This window comes from Lipotes vexillifer, unplaced genomic scaffold (genome assembly GCF_000442215.2).
Source record: "Lipotes vexillifer unplaced genomic scaffold, Lipotes_vexillifer_v1.1 scaffold1012, whole genome shotgun sequence".
NCBI classification, from domain to species: domain Eukaryota; kingdom Metazoa; phylum Chordata; class Mammalia; order Artiodactyla; family Lipotidae; genus Lipotes; species Lipotes vexillifer.
In genome coordinates, this window is record NW_006775534.1 from 789,473 (window position 1) to 809,709 (window position 20,237).

General features: G+C 47.3%; 1 protein-coding gene across 1 annotated transcript in view; it reads right to left on the bottom strand.

Annotated features, from left to right (window-relative positions):
• The window catches only part of ATP9B (ATPase phospholipid transporting 9B), a 225,279-nt gene that overhangs the window by 45,751 nt on the left and 159,291 nt on the right, over positions 1-20,237 (bottom strand). The window contains exons 13-14 of the mRNA XM_007449962.1: positions 14,289-14,431; positions 1,564-1,676 (exon numbers count right to left, since the gene is read on the bottom strand). Of these exons, the coding sequence (XP_007450024.1) occupies positions 1,564-1,676; positions 14,289-14,431 (256 nt within the window). The remainder of the gene's footprint in view (positions 1-1,563; positions 1,677-14,288; positions 14,432-20,237) is intronic.

Below are 20,237 nucleotides of genomic sequence, written 5' to 3' on the forward strand. Positions count from 1 at the left end.
CTAAAATCATATTCATGGGTAATATAAATTAATATTTTTTAAAACAGATGTTACCTGGTACTATTTAATCCAGACACAGATTACAAGGAGAAGGGGAGTAGTATTCCCTCCCCTTTAAAGTACTCTATTAATAAATATTCTAGGTTACAAAATACTCTGTATTAAAATGAATGACATCCAAATTAATAAAATGCTTGGTTTTAAGTGTTCATGCACGTATGTGTGCTTCTGGGCACGTATGACCACACATATAATAAATACATACTCATATAAGATTGTTTTCATTTGACAGCATCTCAAAAGTAAAGTACATGCCAGACTGGTGCACATTACAGAAAAAAGAGACGGTTTTCACAAAACTGAATATAAGGCTGACAACATACAAGGAAGAACTGCAGAGGGCAAGGGTAATTCAGTCCAGTCTTCGTGAAATCAAGTGGGAAACAAAGGCCTGCAAACAAGAACCTGCCGGCCTCGGCAGGTGAGGGCGCCCGTGTGGCCCAGGGAGCCTGGTGGCAGCAGGGAGACATCACAGCCCCTGAGTGCTCTGTGCGTGCCAACCCCACACACCTCGCTCAGCTCCTCAGGAGAGAAAGGCCTCAGGAAGTGGTCCTGAATCGATGCCCTGGGATGGCTGGGTTTGATGACACCGAATCAGTGACTCAAACACAAGCCCTACTTGGGAAAGGGCCGTGGAAACCACACAGCCGAAAATAAACTGGGAGGTGGCTTATGTCGCCACCGCTCCATGGTCTTTGCCTGACCTGGGCACCCAGCGGCCCTGACACACCTAACGTCGGGAGCCTGGAAGGTTGGGAGGATCCCAGCCCAGACGCCCTGGCAGGGAACGGATGCTGTAACCACTAGGCTGTGCCCTCACGTGAAAGAAACAATTCTTCCCGTAGAGGCTCCGGTGAAAAAGACAAGATTGAGGTATTGTCTTAAAAAACAAAAAAAACAAACAACAAAAAAACCCTGTCCTTATCTATGAGAGACACAGACTACATATTTACAGATGAACTAATGTGATATTATATTCAAGTTTCACTTCACAATATCAATCTGAAGGACAATGGCTATGATGAAACAGGATCAGCTGCACACTGATAATCGTGGAAGTTGAAGGGCAGAAACATTACGGTTCCTACTTTTGTTTACTGAAAAGGTTAAAAATATGTACCTTTAAAAAATATGAGAAAGCCTTATTAATTATGAGGAAAAACAGAGGGATTGTTAAGAAACATACCTGATGCAGGATTCCACTCAATACTCTTAAAAATACTATGATTACTGAGTAATTTATACAAATAATCCACTATGAAAATTTAATAAGAATAAACGATTTAAGGTCGTTAAGCCTATGGTTATACAATGTAGAAATTTTAATTTAAAATTAGTCCAAAAACTGTTTCTTGATTTATAAGCGAATGATGAGTAAAATAATGGCTTAGCATCATCAGAGAAGGTGCCACGCTGCAGGTCAAGCAGGTAACAGGCTCCGTGTCACTCAGCAGCACCGGGTACTTTTGCCAGAAGATCCCCTGCAGGACTGAACCGGCTCACCTGTGAGTAGGAATTCATGAGCTGGTTCTGGATCTCATCCATTGTGTCCGTCCCGTAAGACACGGTGCCCAGATGCAGCCGCTTAAATACCATCTCGTTCCGGGTGAGGGTTCCTAGGACAGGAGCAGCAAGGACACCGTCAACTCGGGCCCATCAGGCAGATCAAGACCGCACCGCACACGCCCCACGCCCAGGGCTGGACGCGCTCTGCACCTGTGAACACGCTGCTCAGCCGCACAAAGCGTCCTCCAGCGTCACCTGCACTATGTTTTCATTTCACTAGTGAGGACCAGAGCTTTCTTCCTGGAACGTCAGGCTCCCCTTTCAGTAACTTTTAGTAACGGCAAGGGTTCTGGTTCTGTGCAGAAGGTCTGGACTCTGTCTTCCAGTTCTGAGTGACTCTCTTTGTAACTACACCCTAGAACGCTGCCTGAGAGACCAGTGCATCGATCCGTTTCAAATAAGTCTATTTCGAAAAATTAAGTATTTTTCATTGAACAGAGACAACGCATTTAGGCCTTGGCATCCACGTGTGTCGTATGGAGAGGAGGTGAGGAAGGAGGGGCGTTTTCTCTCCAGCTGGTCTCTAGCCTGTGAGCGCCAGTGCGGGCCCTGCATCTGCCCTGGCACTGCCCACCAGCCCGGGCAGGTCAGTTTTAGGTTTCAGCTTCCAATCAAAAGATACACCACCAAACGCAGTGAAGTAACAGCAATGAACAGAGGGGCAGCAGAGGCTGTGTATTTCAAAAACTTGGCGAACTTCCATTAAAAGTGGCACATAAAGGCTTCCCTGGTGGCGCAGTGGTCGAGAGTCCGCCTGCCGATGCAGGGGACACGGGTCCGTGCCCCGGTCCGGGAGGATCCCACGTGCCGCGGAGCGGCTGGGCCCGTGAGCCGTGGCCGCTGAGCCTGCGCGTCCGGAGCCTGTGCTCCGCAACGGGAGAGGCCACAGCAGTAAGAGGCCCGCGTACCGCTGGTGAAAATGTTAACAGTTGTTGAATCTAGTTGGTGTTACATGGGTGTCCTACTTTTCTGTGAGTTTGAAAAATTTTATATAAGAAAGTTTACTGAATACAGAAGTAAATAAAAGGATACCACAATTATTATACCTTTTTTCCCCGTTAATTAAAGTGACACTTAAATAATGGAAATAAAAAAAAAAAAAAAAAAAAAAAAAGTGGCACAGAAGTTCCCAGTGTTATTGATCTTGTGACCCTGACAGGAGACCCTAAACACTGTGCATCTAGCACTTAATATGAAAACATACACGCACACAGCCTTGGCTGCTCCGGTTTTACGGAAGGAGAGCCACACGGTGTGGTGCAGGGGGAGCTCCCTGTAAACCCCGGCACCGCGTGCTACGAGCTGTCCCCCTCACAACCCTGTCCCCGGGTTTTCTGCACTTGTTTCAAAGCAAGTTAAGAGTGTGAATATGAACAGAGAGCCACGCGGTCACAGTAAAAGTCGGACCTTTTACGTATCTACGAGACACCACAGTAACTAAGTTTTGTTTTCTTTGGCCCACACAATGTTGAAAATATAATACAAACTGTTTTCATATCTACCTGTGACTCCGTGCCCATTACTTAGGACTAGTGTTCAAAGCAAAATAGCTCATTTGACAGGACTCCCCCCAGCACCCCGAGGTTATTTTAAAGTAAAGGGAAAATCTATAATTTACAATTACTATTTAGAGATTGTTCTGGCAAACACTCTCAAAAGAATGTATATAACATATTATCCAGGGTTTCATAAATTCCAAACAGCAGCTATTGTCAGTTTTATAAATTCTGCCTTTTACAAAATTCTATGTAGCCCCTTTAATAAATGGCTCCTATGGTTCTTTGATTAACAGAACCAAAATTACATGAGAAGTGCAGTTTAAAGGGGTTTTTCTGGTTATGCCATCTTAAATAAAGAATAACTAACTTAAATACTAGGGTATATTAAATAATGTAGTTAGCAACAATTCAGCCTCCAAATGAAATAAGGAAGTTCTATAAATACTTTATTTCAAAGATTTGATATGAAAACAACAGTTCTATCATTTACCTCTGGTCAAAAGATAATGAAATTTTACATTGATTTCAATTAGAATAAGTATGAAGTTTACCTCTATTACACGCGCCCAAATGGACGCTTCTCTGAGAAATGATCAAATACGTTATTTAAATTAAAAATATTTTACGTATCAGATTAATTGACGTAATTGAAGAATTTCATTTAGACTTTTTTTCTCTGATATACCTTGAATGTGAGGCAGTAACTTACGGTGGGCAAGGTAAGGAGGCACACATGCTAAACAGTTTATAAACAGGACTGTGGTTAATGACACTTCTTTTAACCTGACTTTTTATTACTAATAACTTAATCTGTGCAGCAAAGTTAAAGAATATGACAACAAACGCCTGTACAGCTCCCACCAAGAATGAACTGTTATTTCTCTAGGTTTTCAAAACCACCTCGTACAGGTAAGAAAGACCCTAAATAAAGAGACCACAGTCCACCTGGCCTCGGAACATGGCCACCATTCTCCAGACACACCAGCAACTCTCACATTCCCAACATGTCTCTAATGAACTTGGAATTCAATCATTCGTTTGGCAAAAAACTCCTTATAAGGCATCACTACATGCTGGGTTTTGGTGGCACCTCACAGAGATACTTTAAACTCTCAAGCCTCAGTGCTTGTCTGCAAACTAGAGAAATTACCACCAGTCCCGCATGGATTTGGCGAAGAATAAATAAGCATATAAAGTGCCTGAGACACAAAGGGTGAGGGGAGCCTGACGGCGCGCCAGGAAGAGGGGCTGCAGGAAGGCACCCATGCAGACGCCCACGAGGACGGCGAGGACGCAGGCGAGGGGCTGGCAGGGGAGCTGAGGGAAAGCGGAGCACGGATGTGCCCGACCCGCAAGATCACGACGCGTGTCGTGCTTCTGGGTTCTGGTTTCGTGCTGGATACCTGGCCGCGCGTGAGAGGGACTGGTCCCCGTGCTGGTGACGAGGTGCGGGGCGGCTGGCGTGTGCCAAGGTCTGGGTGGGAGTGAAAACTCAAGAAAAATAATTTAAGCGAATCACACTTACACAACGCGAACGATCTCGTATTCATCATACCACAACTACAACTTTTGGAAGAAAATTCATGACAGAGGTGCACAGAACGAACCTTCTATCTCACAACGTGAAACCCACTTGAGGAAGCGAGAGGTGTTTGAGAGGAATAACGCTGTGCGTGTCAGCGATCGTGTGAGCGGACTCGGCGATGCAGGCTACTGCTCGTGTGACGCCCGCGAGGCCCCCTCCTGGGACACGCCGTCCGGCCTGTCGAGTGGCTGGGCCCTCCAGCTGGAGCATGCCGCAGTCTCACCTTGGACATCTACCCCTGAAACCCAGCACGCGCACAGTAAACGGCAGCAGCTATTTTCACAGTGATCTTCCCTGATTCTCACAGCAGCGCTGGAAGGAACGGCCGGGCTGCGGGACCGCGTGTGTGTGGCCAGGACCCGGCAGCCGAGCGCAGGGACCGCTCCTGAGCTGCGTACTTCCTGCAAGCGGAAGCCAGCAGGGGACACGCCTGGGCTCTGACTATGTGAAACGCTAGAGGATCGCTATGTAATCATCGTTCCCCAGTTTAAAAGTTAACAGCTAGTAGGGATATCACTGAAATGATGGCAAAAAGTAAGGTAAATGCGCTTTTCCGTAACGCATTCTAGTTGGAAGAACACGCGTTACACTTCTCCGCAGTCGGCGCTTGCCGAGGTCTTCTTCCCACTTGCTGACCCGAAAGCGAGCCGTTCCTTCCTGTCTCTCTCCTCCCCCTGAACGGTTACAGGTACGCACGGGGGCCAAGGAGGCACAGGAAAAGCTTCACAAAGTTTCTGAGATGGAGCTTTTAATCTGATGCTAATATTCACACAGCTCTCCTGGAGGAATTGAAAACAAAAGGTTCTCCTGCCCCAGTGAATGACCTGACAGTTACAAATGTGTTTATGGGCCAGCTCTGCTCCAGCAGCCAAGGTGTCCCTGCTGCTCTACTGAGTAGGGGAGCTGATTCGCAGTGAAAAACGTGGATTTGGAGGCCTCCCTGTCGACCGCCCCTCCTTCCTGGAAACACGTGGAAACGCACCGTGGACACCCCTTTCTTGTGTGTGTGCAAGTGCACACCGACAGCCAGAGTAAAGCAAAACACGCAGGAAATTTCAACTACAAATTTGAGGAACATGGAATGCCAGGGACTGGAGGTCAGGAATGTTATCTTCCTTCCCACCTTCTGCATTTGTTGACGGGAGCACCGCACACACACAAGTGGACAGAGCAGCGTCACGACAGGCCCGGCACCGTCATCCCTTCCACAAGGGTCCCCGAGGGCCCCAGCCACTGCCCTGTCACAGCTAGAGCCAATCAGAAACATGCCACCTCATCCACGAGCACGTCCGTGTTACAAATAAAAGAAGAGCTCTTAAAATAAACACAACCCCAATGCCATCACACCAGAAATAACCCTAACCTCTCAACATCAGACAGCAGGCCGGTCCTGATTCCCAGCTGTCTCGTCTCCTGTGTGTCGGGCTTTTATACTGTGGTTTGAATATGGACCTGGCGAGGTCTCCCAAGCCTCTCTGACCCCCAGCTCTGTCCTCAGAAACTCCCCGAGGGCCTCAGTTCCTCACAGTCTGCACTTAGTGGCTTGCTGGCCCTGGGGCTGATTCACGCGCGTTCCCTCTAGGCCCGGGATTTGCTGTGACGGCGCTGGACGGAGGCTGCAGAGATGGCTCCGGAGCCCATTACGCACGCGGGGTGGTCGGAGACGGGGTGGGGTGGGGTTCTCTATCAGGGGCACGACATCTCCCCGCCGCCCCCCGCAGGTGGTCAGTCCCCAGGCCCGTAAATCCGCCCTGGGTTTAAAGTGGCATGCACCCGAGTGGTCACTGAAGACAAGAATCTGACACTCCCGAATGCTGCATCCACATGAGTGACAGGTATTTTCCACAGCCAAAGGCACGTGGTTCCAGTCGCTCCATTCACAGATGACTTCTAGGCGGGGAATCTGGGGCTGCAGAGTAACCGCTGCTTTAACACCTTGATCAGCTGTGCTGCAAGTACTAAGGCTCCAGCTTCGACTGTGCTGCTTTACCTGGCTTGTTACTTTACTACCAGTCGGAGAAATCGCGAGAGTAATTCCACGTACGGACGAAGATCCCCTGGAAACAGGGCAGGCGGGGAGCCACCACAGACACATGCGAGCAGACGCTAACATGCTGAATATATTGTTGCACTTACACATATAGTTTAAAAAAATTTTAAAGGTAACTGAAGCCCAGGTTTGAACTATTGCTTTCTCCTTCTGGGTTATGTTTAAAAGCTTTCTGTTTGAGTAGATACCTGACAGTCCTTGATTCAGTTGCTTAATGGAGTTGGGGAGAATGAAATAGAAAACAAATTCAGAATAGCTTCTGAAAACTGAGCAAGTTAAAAAGATGACATTTTAGTGCTTACATTTATGTCTCTGATCCACGTGGAGCTAATTTTTGTACATGGTGTGTGGATATGCAGTTTTCCCAGCACTGCTTGTTAAAAGGACTACTCTCTCCCCATTGAGTATCTTGGCACTCTGATGAAAACCAACTGACTGTAAGTGTTAGATTTTTCTCCCAGACTCTCACTTTTGTCCCCTTGGCCCCGATGCCTACCCTCCCAGCAGCACCATGGCGTCTGGATCGCTGTAGCTCTGTAGTACATTTTGAAATGAGGAACTGGTGAGTTCTCCAACTTTGTTACTTTTCCAAGACTGTTTCAGCTACACTGGGTCCCTTATATTTCCCTATGAATTTTAAGATCACCTTGTCAATTTCTGCAAAGAAGGCAGCTGGGATTTTAATAGGGATTGTGTAGAATTGCAGATCAAGTTGGGAAATACTGCTTCCATTTTAATTCTATGGAGTACTGATTTTATCTTTTGGTGCTATTGTCAATGGAATTGTTTTTTTAATTCTCTTTCTGGATAGTTTATTGCTAGTGTATAGAAATAAAATTCTTTTCTGTATGTTGACCTTGTTCTAATAGATTTTCAGGGGATTCCTCAGGATTGCCTACACGAAGACCGTGTCACACACAAATAGATAGTTTTACTCTCCTGCACAATATGGATGTCTTTTTCTTTTTCTTGCCTAACTGCCTTGGCTGGGACCTTGAATGTTCACAGCAGTGTCACTCATCATAGACAAGAAAACATAAACAACTCTCTAATGTCCATCAACTGATAAATGGATAAATAAAATGTGGTGTATCTGTGCAACAGAATGTTACTCTGGAATGAAAAGGAAGCAATTACTGACACAGGCTACAACACGGATGAACCTTGAAAATGTTATGCTGTGTGAAAGAAGCTGGTCAGAAAAGGCCACGTATTGTATGGTTCCATTTCTGTGAAATGTCCAGAACAGGCAGATCTATTGAGGTAGAAAGGAAATTAGGGGTTACCAGGGCTGGGAGGCAGGGAAGGCGAGGATGGGGAAGTTGGCTGACGTGGGCCAGGCGGGGGTGTGCGGAGACCAGACACTGGAAACTCAAAAGCTACACCAAACGCTAAGGGCGACACAGCCTCACTTCTGTCACTTGAATCGAACACTGTGTAGTGATGACTGTGGCATCTTCCAAAGTATCTAAGTTGCTAATAAATCATGTTTTCAATGACTTAGAACTGATACATTTGAACAAATGACTAGCACTGCTCATCAAATAAATAATAAAATATTAGTTATTTTGCCACCTGAGTAAATGTACTCACATCCTGTTGGGTTGAAGAAACTGGATTATTTATGCAGACTGTCCTTCATGTGACACATGTAATTACTTAACATATTAACATGAATCATCAAAATATTTTTAAAATTTCAGTGGTGTTTCTACTCTGCAGCTGACTCTGCAAAGTGCTGAGCGGGAAGGCCAGTGCTAGTCTCGGGCTTTCTGTGCCCTCCTGACAGCAGGTGAGTATAAGATTCTACTGGTTACTAAAGAGTCAGCAATGCAGAATGACTTTTCAAGTCTTATCTTAAATATTTTCATGATTCCAGCCAGTTGATAGTTTCTACAATTTTTGTCATCTTAATACAACAGAAGTTAAGATGTCCCAAATCTGAAACGTGGAAAAGGGTGGGGACTGAGCCAGGTGGGCAGCGGCCTCACAGTGACCTGATCATCGTGGCAGCTCTGTGGACAGAAAATGTGACAAAAGGTTTGTGATTCCTGGGGGGGAAAAAAAAGCTGTAGCTCTTTAACAAAGCAGTTTTTTGGACTACAACGAGCTAAGCAGGCAAAAAGAAAATTAGTTTCCAAAGAAAAAGTCCTGTGGGCACCATTCTCCGGGTGGCGACAGATGTGACTCACAGCCATGCAGAGGAGGCGTCGGAGAAGCAGACGCAAAGCTTTCTGGTCAAACCTTCCTGGGCTGTGATCTGGCCTCAGACCAATACTCTGCAGGCCGCAGTGGCCCACCTGCACCGGGCAGGTCTTTCTGCAAAGATTCTGGTCAAGCAAAGTGACAAGGACACGCGGTCAATGGCTGTATTGAAACACGGTTACTTAGACCTTATGGTGCAGGAATGGAAACAAAAGTTCTAAAAAGTGGTGACTAATTTACCAGACTGCAGAGTACGCATCCGTTTAAAAATTATTCGACATTCTTTGATGTGGAGTCACATATTCTCTTTGCTGTATGTGAGGCTTTCTCAAAAGACCACGAGCCCTGCACGGCTGGCATCTGTATGTGTGTGCTACCTTGACTGGCCCAACACCCCAAACGTCAGACTCCCTCACATCCCGGCACCTGCATCAGCAAACAGCTGCATCGGTGAGACTGTGCACGCCCGTCGTGAGGCCCCAGTTGTGGCCACCAGGCAGGAGAGGCCGCAGTGGTCCTCCGGTTAAAGGACACCAGCACACACTCTGCTGCGCGTGTGCGCACTGACTGGCACACACGTGCTCTGGTGCCCTTGGAAACCATGGAAACAGCGCTTCCCCAACACGATGATGCCGTCCTATGAAACCCACACGTGATTCCAGTCTAAACAACGTGGCGTGCTGGGTAATGGATGCTATAATTAAAATGCGTCCGAAAACCTGTTGTTTCAGTGGGTGTTTCAGGAATGGCTTTGTTCTACACGAAGATAAAAACTAACAAAGGAATTAATGTATTGCTTTAATAGGCTGCACCTGAGTCAAGTTTTAAAATTTATGAATCCTCGGCAGCATTGTTCTCAAACAATGGCATTGTCGGGGTAGCCAGGGAGGAGGTGGAGGTCCTCCCAGCAGGTTCAGCGCAAACGATCTGTCCTCCGGGTTCAGCATCGTTTGTGCATTGAGCACATAACGCCTAGTATTTCTGGTCAGTGTCAATACGCTCTGCATCCTGGCAGTTAACAGATGTCTACTCCTGTCGAATGAATTACTTTATGTTTCACGCACTGGTGGCCGCAGATGTGTCACTATAGCAACATCATTAATTTCAGATCTTACCGGAAACGTGCACTCCAATCAAATCTAATTATAGCATATCGCTTTCTTGTCCACGAGAAGGAAACTAGAATGCAATTACTGGGATACTCTTCCTTTTCTATTCTGCTGTGGCAAACAAGAGACACCGTGACGGACGCTTCTCGTCAGAAAGCTTATCGCTGAAGCACAAACCCAATTTACAGCCACACGAAGGACCACCTCACAGTTTCGGGAGCCACGGAATGCTCCTGCCAACAGCTCATTCCTAACCTTCACGGCTGACGCTTGGGCCACTGAGATGTTTGCAGACTGCCTTCCTCCCCTGCCTCTGACACCGACAGGAGGTGCTCCACAGATGGCATTCACCTTGGGATTACTGAGAAGGGCCTGAAAAAAATTCTAGACCAAGAAATTCAAAAAAACCTCTGCACGGCTTCAACATCAGAACAGACGACTTCTAGCATAAAAAGGCCTTTTAGAAAATGAAATGCAAAATATTTTCTCTAATAAATTTTATATAATTTTTCTGTGATTTTAAAAAAAAATCTCAGGAACCAAGATTATTTATTAAGCTGAACCCTTAAGAAGTAATGTTCTTGCCTTTTAAAAGCAGCAGAGTGAAATGTGGGAAAAATGAGACTTTGTCTTTATGACTCTGGGCAAAAACCACTTATCCTTACCGTGAAAGTAACTCCAATTCAACAAAGAAAAATGGAGGAGCTACAGAAAAATAAACCCATTATTGTTTAAAATGCAAAATAAAAGTTAGCCTTTTAAGGACAAATAATGTCACAAAACCTTTACTTACTGATATCAAACAGCCAGAGACACAGAGGCTTGAGTTTACTATGTGTTCTCAGGCATGTGCCTTCTGTTTGCAAATTAAGATGAAATAATGGGTCAATATCATTCTAGGACCATTACATGCAGATTTAAAATGTCCACAAGAGGACTTCTGGTCCAGACCAGACCTGCTTCCCCCGGATAAGCACGACCACAAGCTCAGGAATGGTGCAGGAGGTGCCCGCAGGAGGCCTCTGGAAGGTGGTAGGAAAGGCAGCTGGTGGGGCCCAGGCCCGAGGATGAGCCCAGGGCTGCATCCGGCATCCCTGCCCCCAACCCTTCCCCTGCTCAGCGTCTCCCCGCGGTGCCCGTCCATGCGGAGGTAAACGCCTGCACTCCGTGTCACTGCTTTTTGTTCTTGTAAGGACATGCCACAGTGTGCCGTTGTCCTGGTGGTGACTTTCTCTGTGTCACTTCCGGACCGTTTGTTCTTGTGGTCAGAACATAGCTGTGAACATCCTGGTGCATCTCCTGGTGCAGATGCTTCTTTAGGGAACAGACGCTGGGCCGAAATGCCCAAGACCCGCTTTACAAGGCAGTGTGCCACGTGCCGCTCCCACCAACAGTGAGTAGGACTTCCCCATCCGTCCTGTACTTGCAGACACGTCAGATTTTTAATGCAGGAGGAATGACACGTTCATTGCATTAAGGTGTCCTACTCACGAGAACAGGGTGTCCACCCATTTAATTAGGTCTCGGTAAAAGGTCTTTTAAAATTAAAAAACATACATCTGCATGGTTCTTACCCATTTCTTGTTAAAATTTATTTCTATTTACTTTATACTTTTTTGTTGCTATTCTAATTGGCATTTCTAGAATTAAGTGTCCCAACTGTTGCTGGTATAGAGAAATGCAGTTTAATTTTGAATATTGAGTTGATATATGTAATTGAACTCTCTTACAATTCTAGAAATTTTCCTGATGGTTCTTTTTGGTGTCTATGTAAAAAAATCATTGAATTTGTTTTCTTTGGGAACAGTTTGCCTGGTTGAATTGGACTTTGATCTCATCTTGGTGGCTCCTGGTTTCTGATTGTATGTATCAATAGAGGCCAGGCTGCCTGGTGCTGTAGCCAGGGGCTCGGGGCGGTCCTCTCTTAATGATGGGCAGCCTGATGACTCCCTGTATCTCGCTGCAGATCCTTGTTGGCTATGAATTTAGTATCTCCCCAGGACTCTGTTCTGGAGACATTTTCGTACATTTCTGTAGGATCTCTTCACGAGCCATTCTGAGTTTGGGTTTGCTGTGTTCCTGCTTCTCCATCAAATGAATTCCAATTTCTGTATCATCTAATGGCACTTTTGCTTGATTTCTAGTATCGTTAAAGATTTATCCTTTAAAGTTTTTCCCATCCGTGCAGTGAGTTGGGAAGGCATTTTCTCTGTCTACCTTCTTCTTTTTTTTTTTTCTTTTGCGGTGCGCGGGCCTCTCACTGCTGTGGCCTCTCCCGTTGCGGAGCACAGGCTCCGGACGCGCGGGCTCAGCGGCCATGGCTCACGGGCCCAGCCGCCCCGCGGCATGTGGGATCTTCCCGGATCGGGGCACGAACCCGTGTCCCCTGCAACGGCAGGCGGACTCTCAACCACTGCGCCACCAGGGAAGCCCTCTGTCTACCTTCTTGACCCTGAGGCCCTCAAGTTGTTATTTCTGAGTTATTTTGATTTATGGAGCATTGCCTTACGGGTCAATTCCTCAGTGTCCCACCAAGACAAGTCCTAATGAAAACCAAATACGATCCAACAACTGGATTTTGACTGAACTGCAGTAAACTTACAAATTCCTTATGAAGGCTGGCTGCTATAGAATACTGAATTTTCACATTCGGGACACGGTACAGCTCTCCACTAATGCCAGTCTTTTACGTTTCTCTGTCAGGTCTGGTCACTTTCTTCATACGTGCCCTTACGTTCCCCAAGTTTATGCCCACGTTTTACATGTACTTGAGCTATCGTGAACGGGATCTTTCTTCATCAGTCTATTCTACACATAAGGGAGCTACTTTTATTGCTATTGTTATTTTAATGTGTAAGCTGCCACTTTACCGATTTCTTATTTTTAGCAGTTCATTTCCTTGGTTAATCATTATATCTGTAAATATGTTTCTTCCTTTGGTTGTGGACCTTCTACTTCCTGTCTCACAGCAGTGGCTGGAGTCATAAATGTTAAGTCAAAGCATGGTACAGATTAGTCTTTCTTCTTCCTGACTATAGTGAGGACTCTTCTAATATTTTATTAAAAATAAAGTTTTTAATTTTATTCGAGACGCATTTTCTTTACCGTTTATATAAATATTCTTTTATTTCTGGTTCGCTAAGAATTACTAGGAATTTACACCATGAATCAACAAATCAAAAAGGGATTTTAACCCTTAGATACGGCTCTTGTTATAGTTCTGGATTCAATCTGTCTTCTACTTAGTATGTTATGGATTGACAAGAATTCTCTGATGAAAGAAAGAAAAAAATGAAATAAGGACAAAGAGAATTTGGAGCGTGCAAACTTAGGATGGGATCAATCATGTGTGGTGCAGCTCTTTAGGAGAATGTGTCACTTAACACACCAAATCCACGTATCTCACTGTTATTTCCTTCTAATAGCTCATAGCCATCACTCTATAATAAACAAGCCCTTTTTGCTCTTAAGAAGCCAATAGAGAGGGTAACACAGGTAGTTAAATAAAACAAAAACACAACTGTAAGGCTGTAGAAAGTTCAAAATACAGAAATATGTCTTTTAAATCTCTAAGAATGTCACATTTTACTAATTCTGATGATACTCTTATGTTAGAAGATGAAGATTAGCTGGAGGCCAGTTTCAAGGGCTGAGTCTGGGGAGTTTCTTTAATTTAATTAATTTATTTTTGGGTCTTCATTGCTGCGCACAGGCTTTCTCTAGTTGCGGCGAGCAGGGGCTACTCTTCGTTGCAGTCTGCGGGCTTCTCATTGCGGTGGCTTCTCTTGTTGCGGAGCACAGGCTCTAGGCGTGCAGGCTTCAGCAGTTGTGGCACGCAGGCTCAGTAGTTGTGGCTCATGGGCTCTAGGCATGCGGACTTCAGTAGTTGTGGCACACGGGCTCAGTATTTGTGGCGCATGGGCTTAGTTGCTCCATGGCATGTGGGATCTTCCCGGACCAGGGCTCAAACCCGTGTCCCCTGCATTGGCAGGCAGATTCCTATCCACTGTGCCACCAGAGAAGTCCCGAGTCTGGGGAATTCTAACCGTGAATTCAATACTCTGTTTCTCACACACGTGCAGGTGCACGCACGCGCGCGCGCACACACACACACACACACACACACACACACATCATAAACGTGCGTGGGCACAGACACGCCAGGAACCCCCGCCACTAGATGCCTCCAGAGGTGAACGCGCGGACAGCGGTACCTGTCTTGTCCGTCAGCAGGTACACCAGGCGCCCCAGCTCCTCCGGGATGGTGCTGGTCCGGACCACTGTGCCGGGAATATTCTCATCTTTCATAATCATCCACCCGTAGGCGGCTTTGCCCATGTCCAGGTTCACACGCAAACTGCCAAAGAAAACCCATCGCAGTCATTAGTGTGATCCAACACCTCATGTCCAGGTTTTCCATATAAATTTATTTACTTAAAAGCACTGTCTTTAATTTACATGGAATAAATAGATCATATTGGATTTCAGACTTTAAGATAAATGAACGTGTTGACATTTGAGTCAACAGGCGTCTTTTCAGCCCAGAGCATGTGTGCAGGTGCCGGTGAAGCAGGTGCCTCTACTCGGCCCTCCAGCCCAGTTTGCGATGGCGGCCGGACCTGGGAAAGGTGGGCGCAGAGCAGCTCCCCATCCAGGCTCAAAGGGGAGAGCGCCACGTGGAAGGAAGTCGCCGGCCTTCCTGGGAATCAACATCTGAAACGGGTCTGGATATCTGGCCTGTCATTTTACAAAAACAAAGAAGCGTCCCCAGCTTGATGAGCGCCCTGCGGGAGGGGAACAGGCTCCGCGGGGAGGACCGGGCGGGCGGAAGGCCCTCTGAGCATGCGATCCCCTGGGCCAGGCCCTGAGACCAGAGGACCAGAAAGGCTGAGAGCGGGAGGCGGGGCCAGCCCGCCTCGCGGAGCCTGGACTTCAGGGTCAGAGCCACGACCCCCGAGCAGGCTGAGCCACGGCCCGAATTACGCTCTACCGTGGACCGTCCTGCGCCCGCCCGGCATGCACCGTTCTGCCGGGGTGACTGATGTCCACGGCACCAGCACCTGTACGCTGCCCTCCGACACGACCCTGCCCGCCCCCTTCCACCGACCAGGGGCCGCTATGGCCCACCCATGTCAGGTGTACACACTGATGTTATGTAATTTGATGAAATGGGATTATTAACAGAAATCAAGAGACGTTTTTCCACTTCAGTGAAATGGAAGTTTTGAAAGATTGGACAGTGATGAATTGTTTTAAAAAAATATTTTTAATAAGGTGTGGGTGAGACTAAAAACATGGAACTTAAATCTTTGGGAAGATTCTCACCAGACAGATCAGTAAAATCATTTTCCCTCCTCCATAAGGAAATCCAAAGTGGAAATTATAAACCATGCACTATGAATACCTCTTTGTATGAGGAAAATGTAGATTTTCAAAACATACTAAAAAAAAGGGCCAGAGCTCTACATTAACAGACTGGTGAATGAACATATATTTCTATGAATTAATGTAAAATGTAATGTAAACACATATGTGTATGATTTGTAGAAATTCGTTTTTCTCGTTGACCCATTTTTAAGCAGCCCCGTTGTGCAGGACGCGGGCCGGTGGTCCAGGAGGAGGGCCTGCAGGACACTGGCTGAGGCGCTCCGCCCGGGGACTGCTCTGCCCTGTGCAGGGTCCACTGCCCTCTGGCCTCAGCACCCCCGGGACAAGCCTTCTGCGGAGCCCATGGAGCCATCCAGACTGCGACTGGCATTCCCCGCCAGCCTGCATCCAGAGTCGTGCTGCACACGCCTGTCCCCCTTGCGTCTCCCCACACAATCCCGTCACCTTAGACGTCTACGTGTTACTCTTTGACCCAACTTTTCCCTGTGATTCTTTCTCCAAAACCCAAATTCCACATACACAAACTCCCCACGTCTGAAAACTGTTCCCTGGACACCCTCGCAATACCGCCATCTCCCACGGGGGGCAGACGTTGTTCTGTGGACAGTCCCATCGGGGTCCCGTGTGGGGCTCCAGACTGCTCACCCCTTTTCTGCTTCCAACCAGCAAGGGCCTGAATAAAAGCCCTCTTTCCTTTGATGCCTCTACCACACACCATCATCTTCGTAGATAACCACAAAGTTATTCTAAACACGAGTTCAGAACATTTAGGATATTAGAGAACTGTGAAACAAAACAGAAGAGCTTGACAACAGCAAACATTAGTGAGGACGTGGGGAAACAAGTATTTTAATAAACTGCAAGTAGAAGTGTAACAGTGGAGCCACTTAGAGGACCTGGCAGCGCGCAGTGAAATGAAGACTGGCCAGTGCTCCCGGCCGCGCCTCTTCCAGCCATCGACCCACCAGGAGAAGCCCCGACGTGCGCCCAGCAGCACGTACTAGGATGCCGTCCGTGCGGCACCGATCATGAAAGCATCCAAGTCGCCCAGCAACAGTATAGTTAAAATTGGGGCAATAGCAAACCGAGGTACAAATACACTTAATACAATCATATTTATGAATGTTCTAAAAATACACAAAACTTTATAATGTTCACAGGTCCCACCATATGCAACAAGGCCATAAAAACATGAACAGAAAGGACCCACCCCAATTTCAGGAGAAAAATCACCTCTGGGGAAGGCAGGAGCAGAGAGAGGGAAGGTCCATGACTTTATGACATCTACCTTCTTAAAAAGTAAAAGGATCTCAACAAAGACTGAACATGTTAAATCTATGGCAAACACAAGGGCATTTGTCACTAGACTCTGGACCTTTTACTTACCTTAGAAATTTCATAAGTTACAATTGTATAGTAAGATTGCAACTTAAAACAAATGGTGGTCCATCCTACCTTGGACAGTTTTGTTGCAATCCTGTCTGAAAGCACAGGACTAGAATAGAGACCTTCCAAGCCTGGAATTCTAAAGAGCCCCCTGTAAGGACACGCGCTAAGAACATACCACTGCGGGGAGGGCTGCTTGCTAGCTGTTCCCAGAGCAGCTCTCTCTATATACCAGGTGTGTCAAAAATGTTCAGCTGTGTCTAATTTTTTTTAAATAGAATATTTTTATTCACAAGATTTTTATTTCATTTGATTAAAAGAATGCACAAGCATGAAATGCAAACTATAAGTGTGGCAAAGAGAGTGAAATCTGGCGACGAAAACCAGGAAATCCAAGACATCCAGGGGTGTGCACGTAGGCAGGCAGACACCCAGGGACGTGGAACAATACGGCACTGAAACAACAGGGGCTGGCACGGGGAAATGTGCCACGGCTCAAGCTAACGCTGAGATACCCCCAGGAAGAAGCCAGCACAGAAGCAGCCCATGAACCAGGAAGGGCTCCCAGGGTTTCAGCGAAAAGTAAGAACCACCAACAAATGAGAGGCCCCTTAGCAACGGTGAAAACAGGGCCGAGATTTAGAGGTAAGAAAATTTCATTTCTTCAAGACGCTAGAATTTGGTGAGCCAGTAAAGAAAATATCAAATCCCAGTAAGGAACCAAACACCTGGCAAAGGGGTGTGGGCGTCACTGTCCCTCAAGGCAGGACGCTGATCATGGGTGGCGGCCACTTTTATGGCAGGTAGGACAGGAAAACGTGGGTGGGTGAGCGGCAGCCCTTCTGCACGCCTCCGAGGCAGGCTGGTGAAGCCCTTTAGTCAGCAAGGAGTCACTGAGCCCCAGACTATCAGCAGGTAGAACAAGGACAGAGGAATTATACCTCTGTGCATAACCAGCCGGGCCTCATTCGTCCTCATTAACAGTCAGACCTAAGACCACTCAGATAGGCTTCAAGTTCTACCGGGACGTCTGCACCTGACTTAATTCTACCAGGAAAGCAGCAGACAGGACGGACTGACTCCATGTGGTGAAGCTGCTTGTGTCCAACCCTGCGACCTGCCTATTAATAAATGCACACTTGGAAGGCGATCTCCAGGAGTCAGTCAGCGAAGAAAGCCTGCAGGCGAGTCAGAGAAATTCAAATAAAAGAATCACAATTCAGGGCTTCCCTGGTGGCGCAGTGCTTGAGAGTCCGCCTGCCGATGCAGGAGACGCGGGTTCGTGCCCCGTTTCGGGAGGATCCCACGTGCCGCGGAGCGGCTGGGCCCGTGAGCCATGGCCGCTGAGCCTGAGCGTCCGGAGCCTGTGCTCCGCAGATGGGAGAGGCCACAACAGTGAGAGGCCCGCATAACGCAAGAAAAAAAAAAAAAAAAAAAGAATCACAATTCATTTGTCCATAACTTTCACATCTTACAGATTATAAGACCTGTACTGATCAGAAAGAAAATCTCTAACTGACAGCGACACGGACCTTATAAAGTAGCCCCTTGCTAGCTCTCGGCTCTTCTGAACCCTGCTAGGAGGGTGAGGACACGGCCTGCGCAAGGTGACCTGCGGGGAGAGCACCGCAGTCCCCGGGCCTCCCCTGCCCCAGGGGCACTGGTCCAGGACGTGCCATCGCCTGCACACAGCACCTGGCTTGTGTGAGCCCCAGGGGTCTCCCAACAGCTGTGGGGAGGCGCCCGGAGGGGTGGCCAGCCAGGAGGAAAGGCTGGCAAAGTACTGGGGAGCGTCCTGCCAACAGGCACTAAGTAGCGGCCGCCCAGGAAGAGTTCAGGGTGCTAGGAAGGTTGGAAGAAGAAAAAGAAGGATTTTACAGGACTTCTCTGGTGGCGCAGTGGTTAAGAATCCGCCTGTCAATGCAGGCGACATGAGTTCGAACCCTGGTCTGGGAAGATCCCACGTGTTGCGGAGCAACTAAGCCCATGCGCCACAACTACTGAGCCTGTGCTCTAGAGCCCGCGAGCCACAACTACTGAGCCCATGAGCCACAACTACTGAAGCCCACAGGCCTAAGAGCCTGTGCTCTGCCACAAGAGAAGCCACGGCAATGAGAAGCCCATGCACCGCAACGAAGAGTAGCCCCCGCTCGCCGCAACTAGAAAAGCCCGTGTGCAGCAACAAAGACCCAATGCAGCCAAAAACTTAAAAAATAAATAAATAATAAAATAAATAATTTTTTTTTTTTAAAAAGAAGGATTTTACAGGGTCTAACCTGTGATTTGGGTGTGGTCATAAGACAGAGTGTCCAGGAGTCAGGGAATAAAGTGAGAGTCAGAGTCACTTGGTAACAGGCAGGCCAGATGGCCAACGAACGAGCAGGAGCCTGGTGGGCACAGAGCAGGGGCAAGGCCTGGGCAGGGCATGTGACCCCTGTGAAGATGGCCCAGATGGCTCCCTGGAGTTGGGAAGACAGGGCTCTTCTCTGTGTGCTGTGGTCTCCTTGCAGCTTCTGGTAGAATTACTTTTGAAGACATCAGCCTGCCTCAGGGATCTCAAGGCAAGTGGGCTCCTATCTGCAGCCAGACGGGCCTTTCTCAAGAGCCTGCGGTCTGCACTGGGCATGGGGCTGAGCGGGAACCAAAGGAGCATCTCTCAGGTTCCTCCAGGTCGTGCTCCTGAGATCCGGGCCAGAGAGGGTTTACTAATACAACCACTGCTGTACAGAGCTGTAAGAATATAAAACTTCATGAAATACTGCATCACAAATCAACACCACTGGAATAGTTTAGGTTGGCTACAAGTCTAAATCCCCTCGAGGAATGTACAAAGCAGTAGTTACTAGTGAAAAAGGGAATGCAGATAACCTTCACGTTCAGAAAAATAAAGCAGAACTACTGCAGAACGCAAGTTCATGGTTTACAAGTGAAAAACTATTAAAAGGAAAAATACCTTCAACTAGGACAATAATACCATACAGGTAGGAAGGAGAGCTTAAGTTTACTCTGATTCACACGGTACATCTTGATCAAATGTTAGTACAGGGCTTCCCTGGTGGCGCAGTGGTTGGGAGTCCGCCTGCCGATGCAGGGGACAGGGGTTCGTGCCCCGGTCTGGGAAGATCCCACATGCCGCGGAGCGGCTGGGCCCGTGAGCCATGGCCGCTGAGCCTGCGCGTCCAGAGCCTGTGCTCTGCAACGGGAGAGGCCACAACAGTGAGAGGCCCGCGTACCGCAAAATAAAATAAAATAAAATAAAAAATGTTAGTACAATAATTTGCTTTTTAATGCAAAAAATTTCTAGCTCAAACTTCAAACACCAAGTTGACAGAGTAATTATCATCACCATATTTAACTTACTTTTTAGTAATGTTCTAATTTTATGGAAT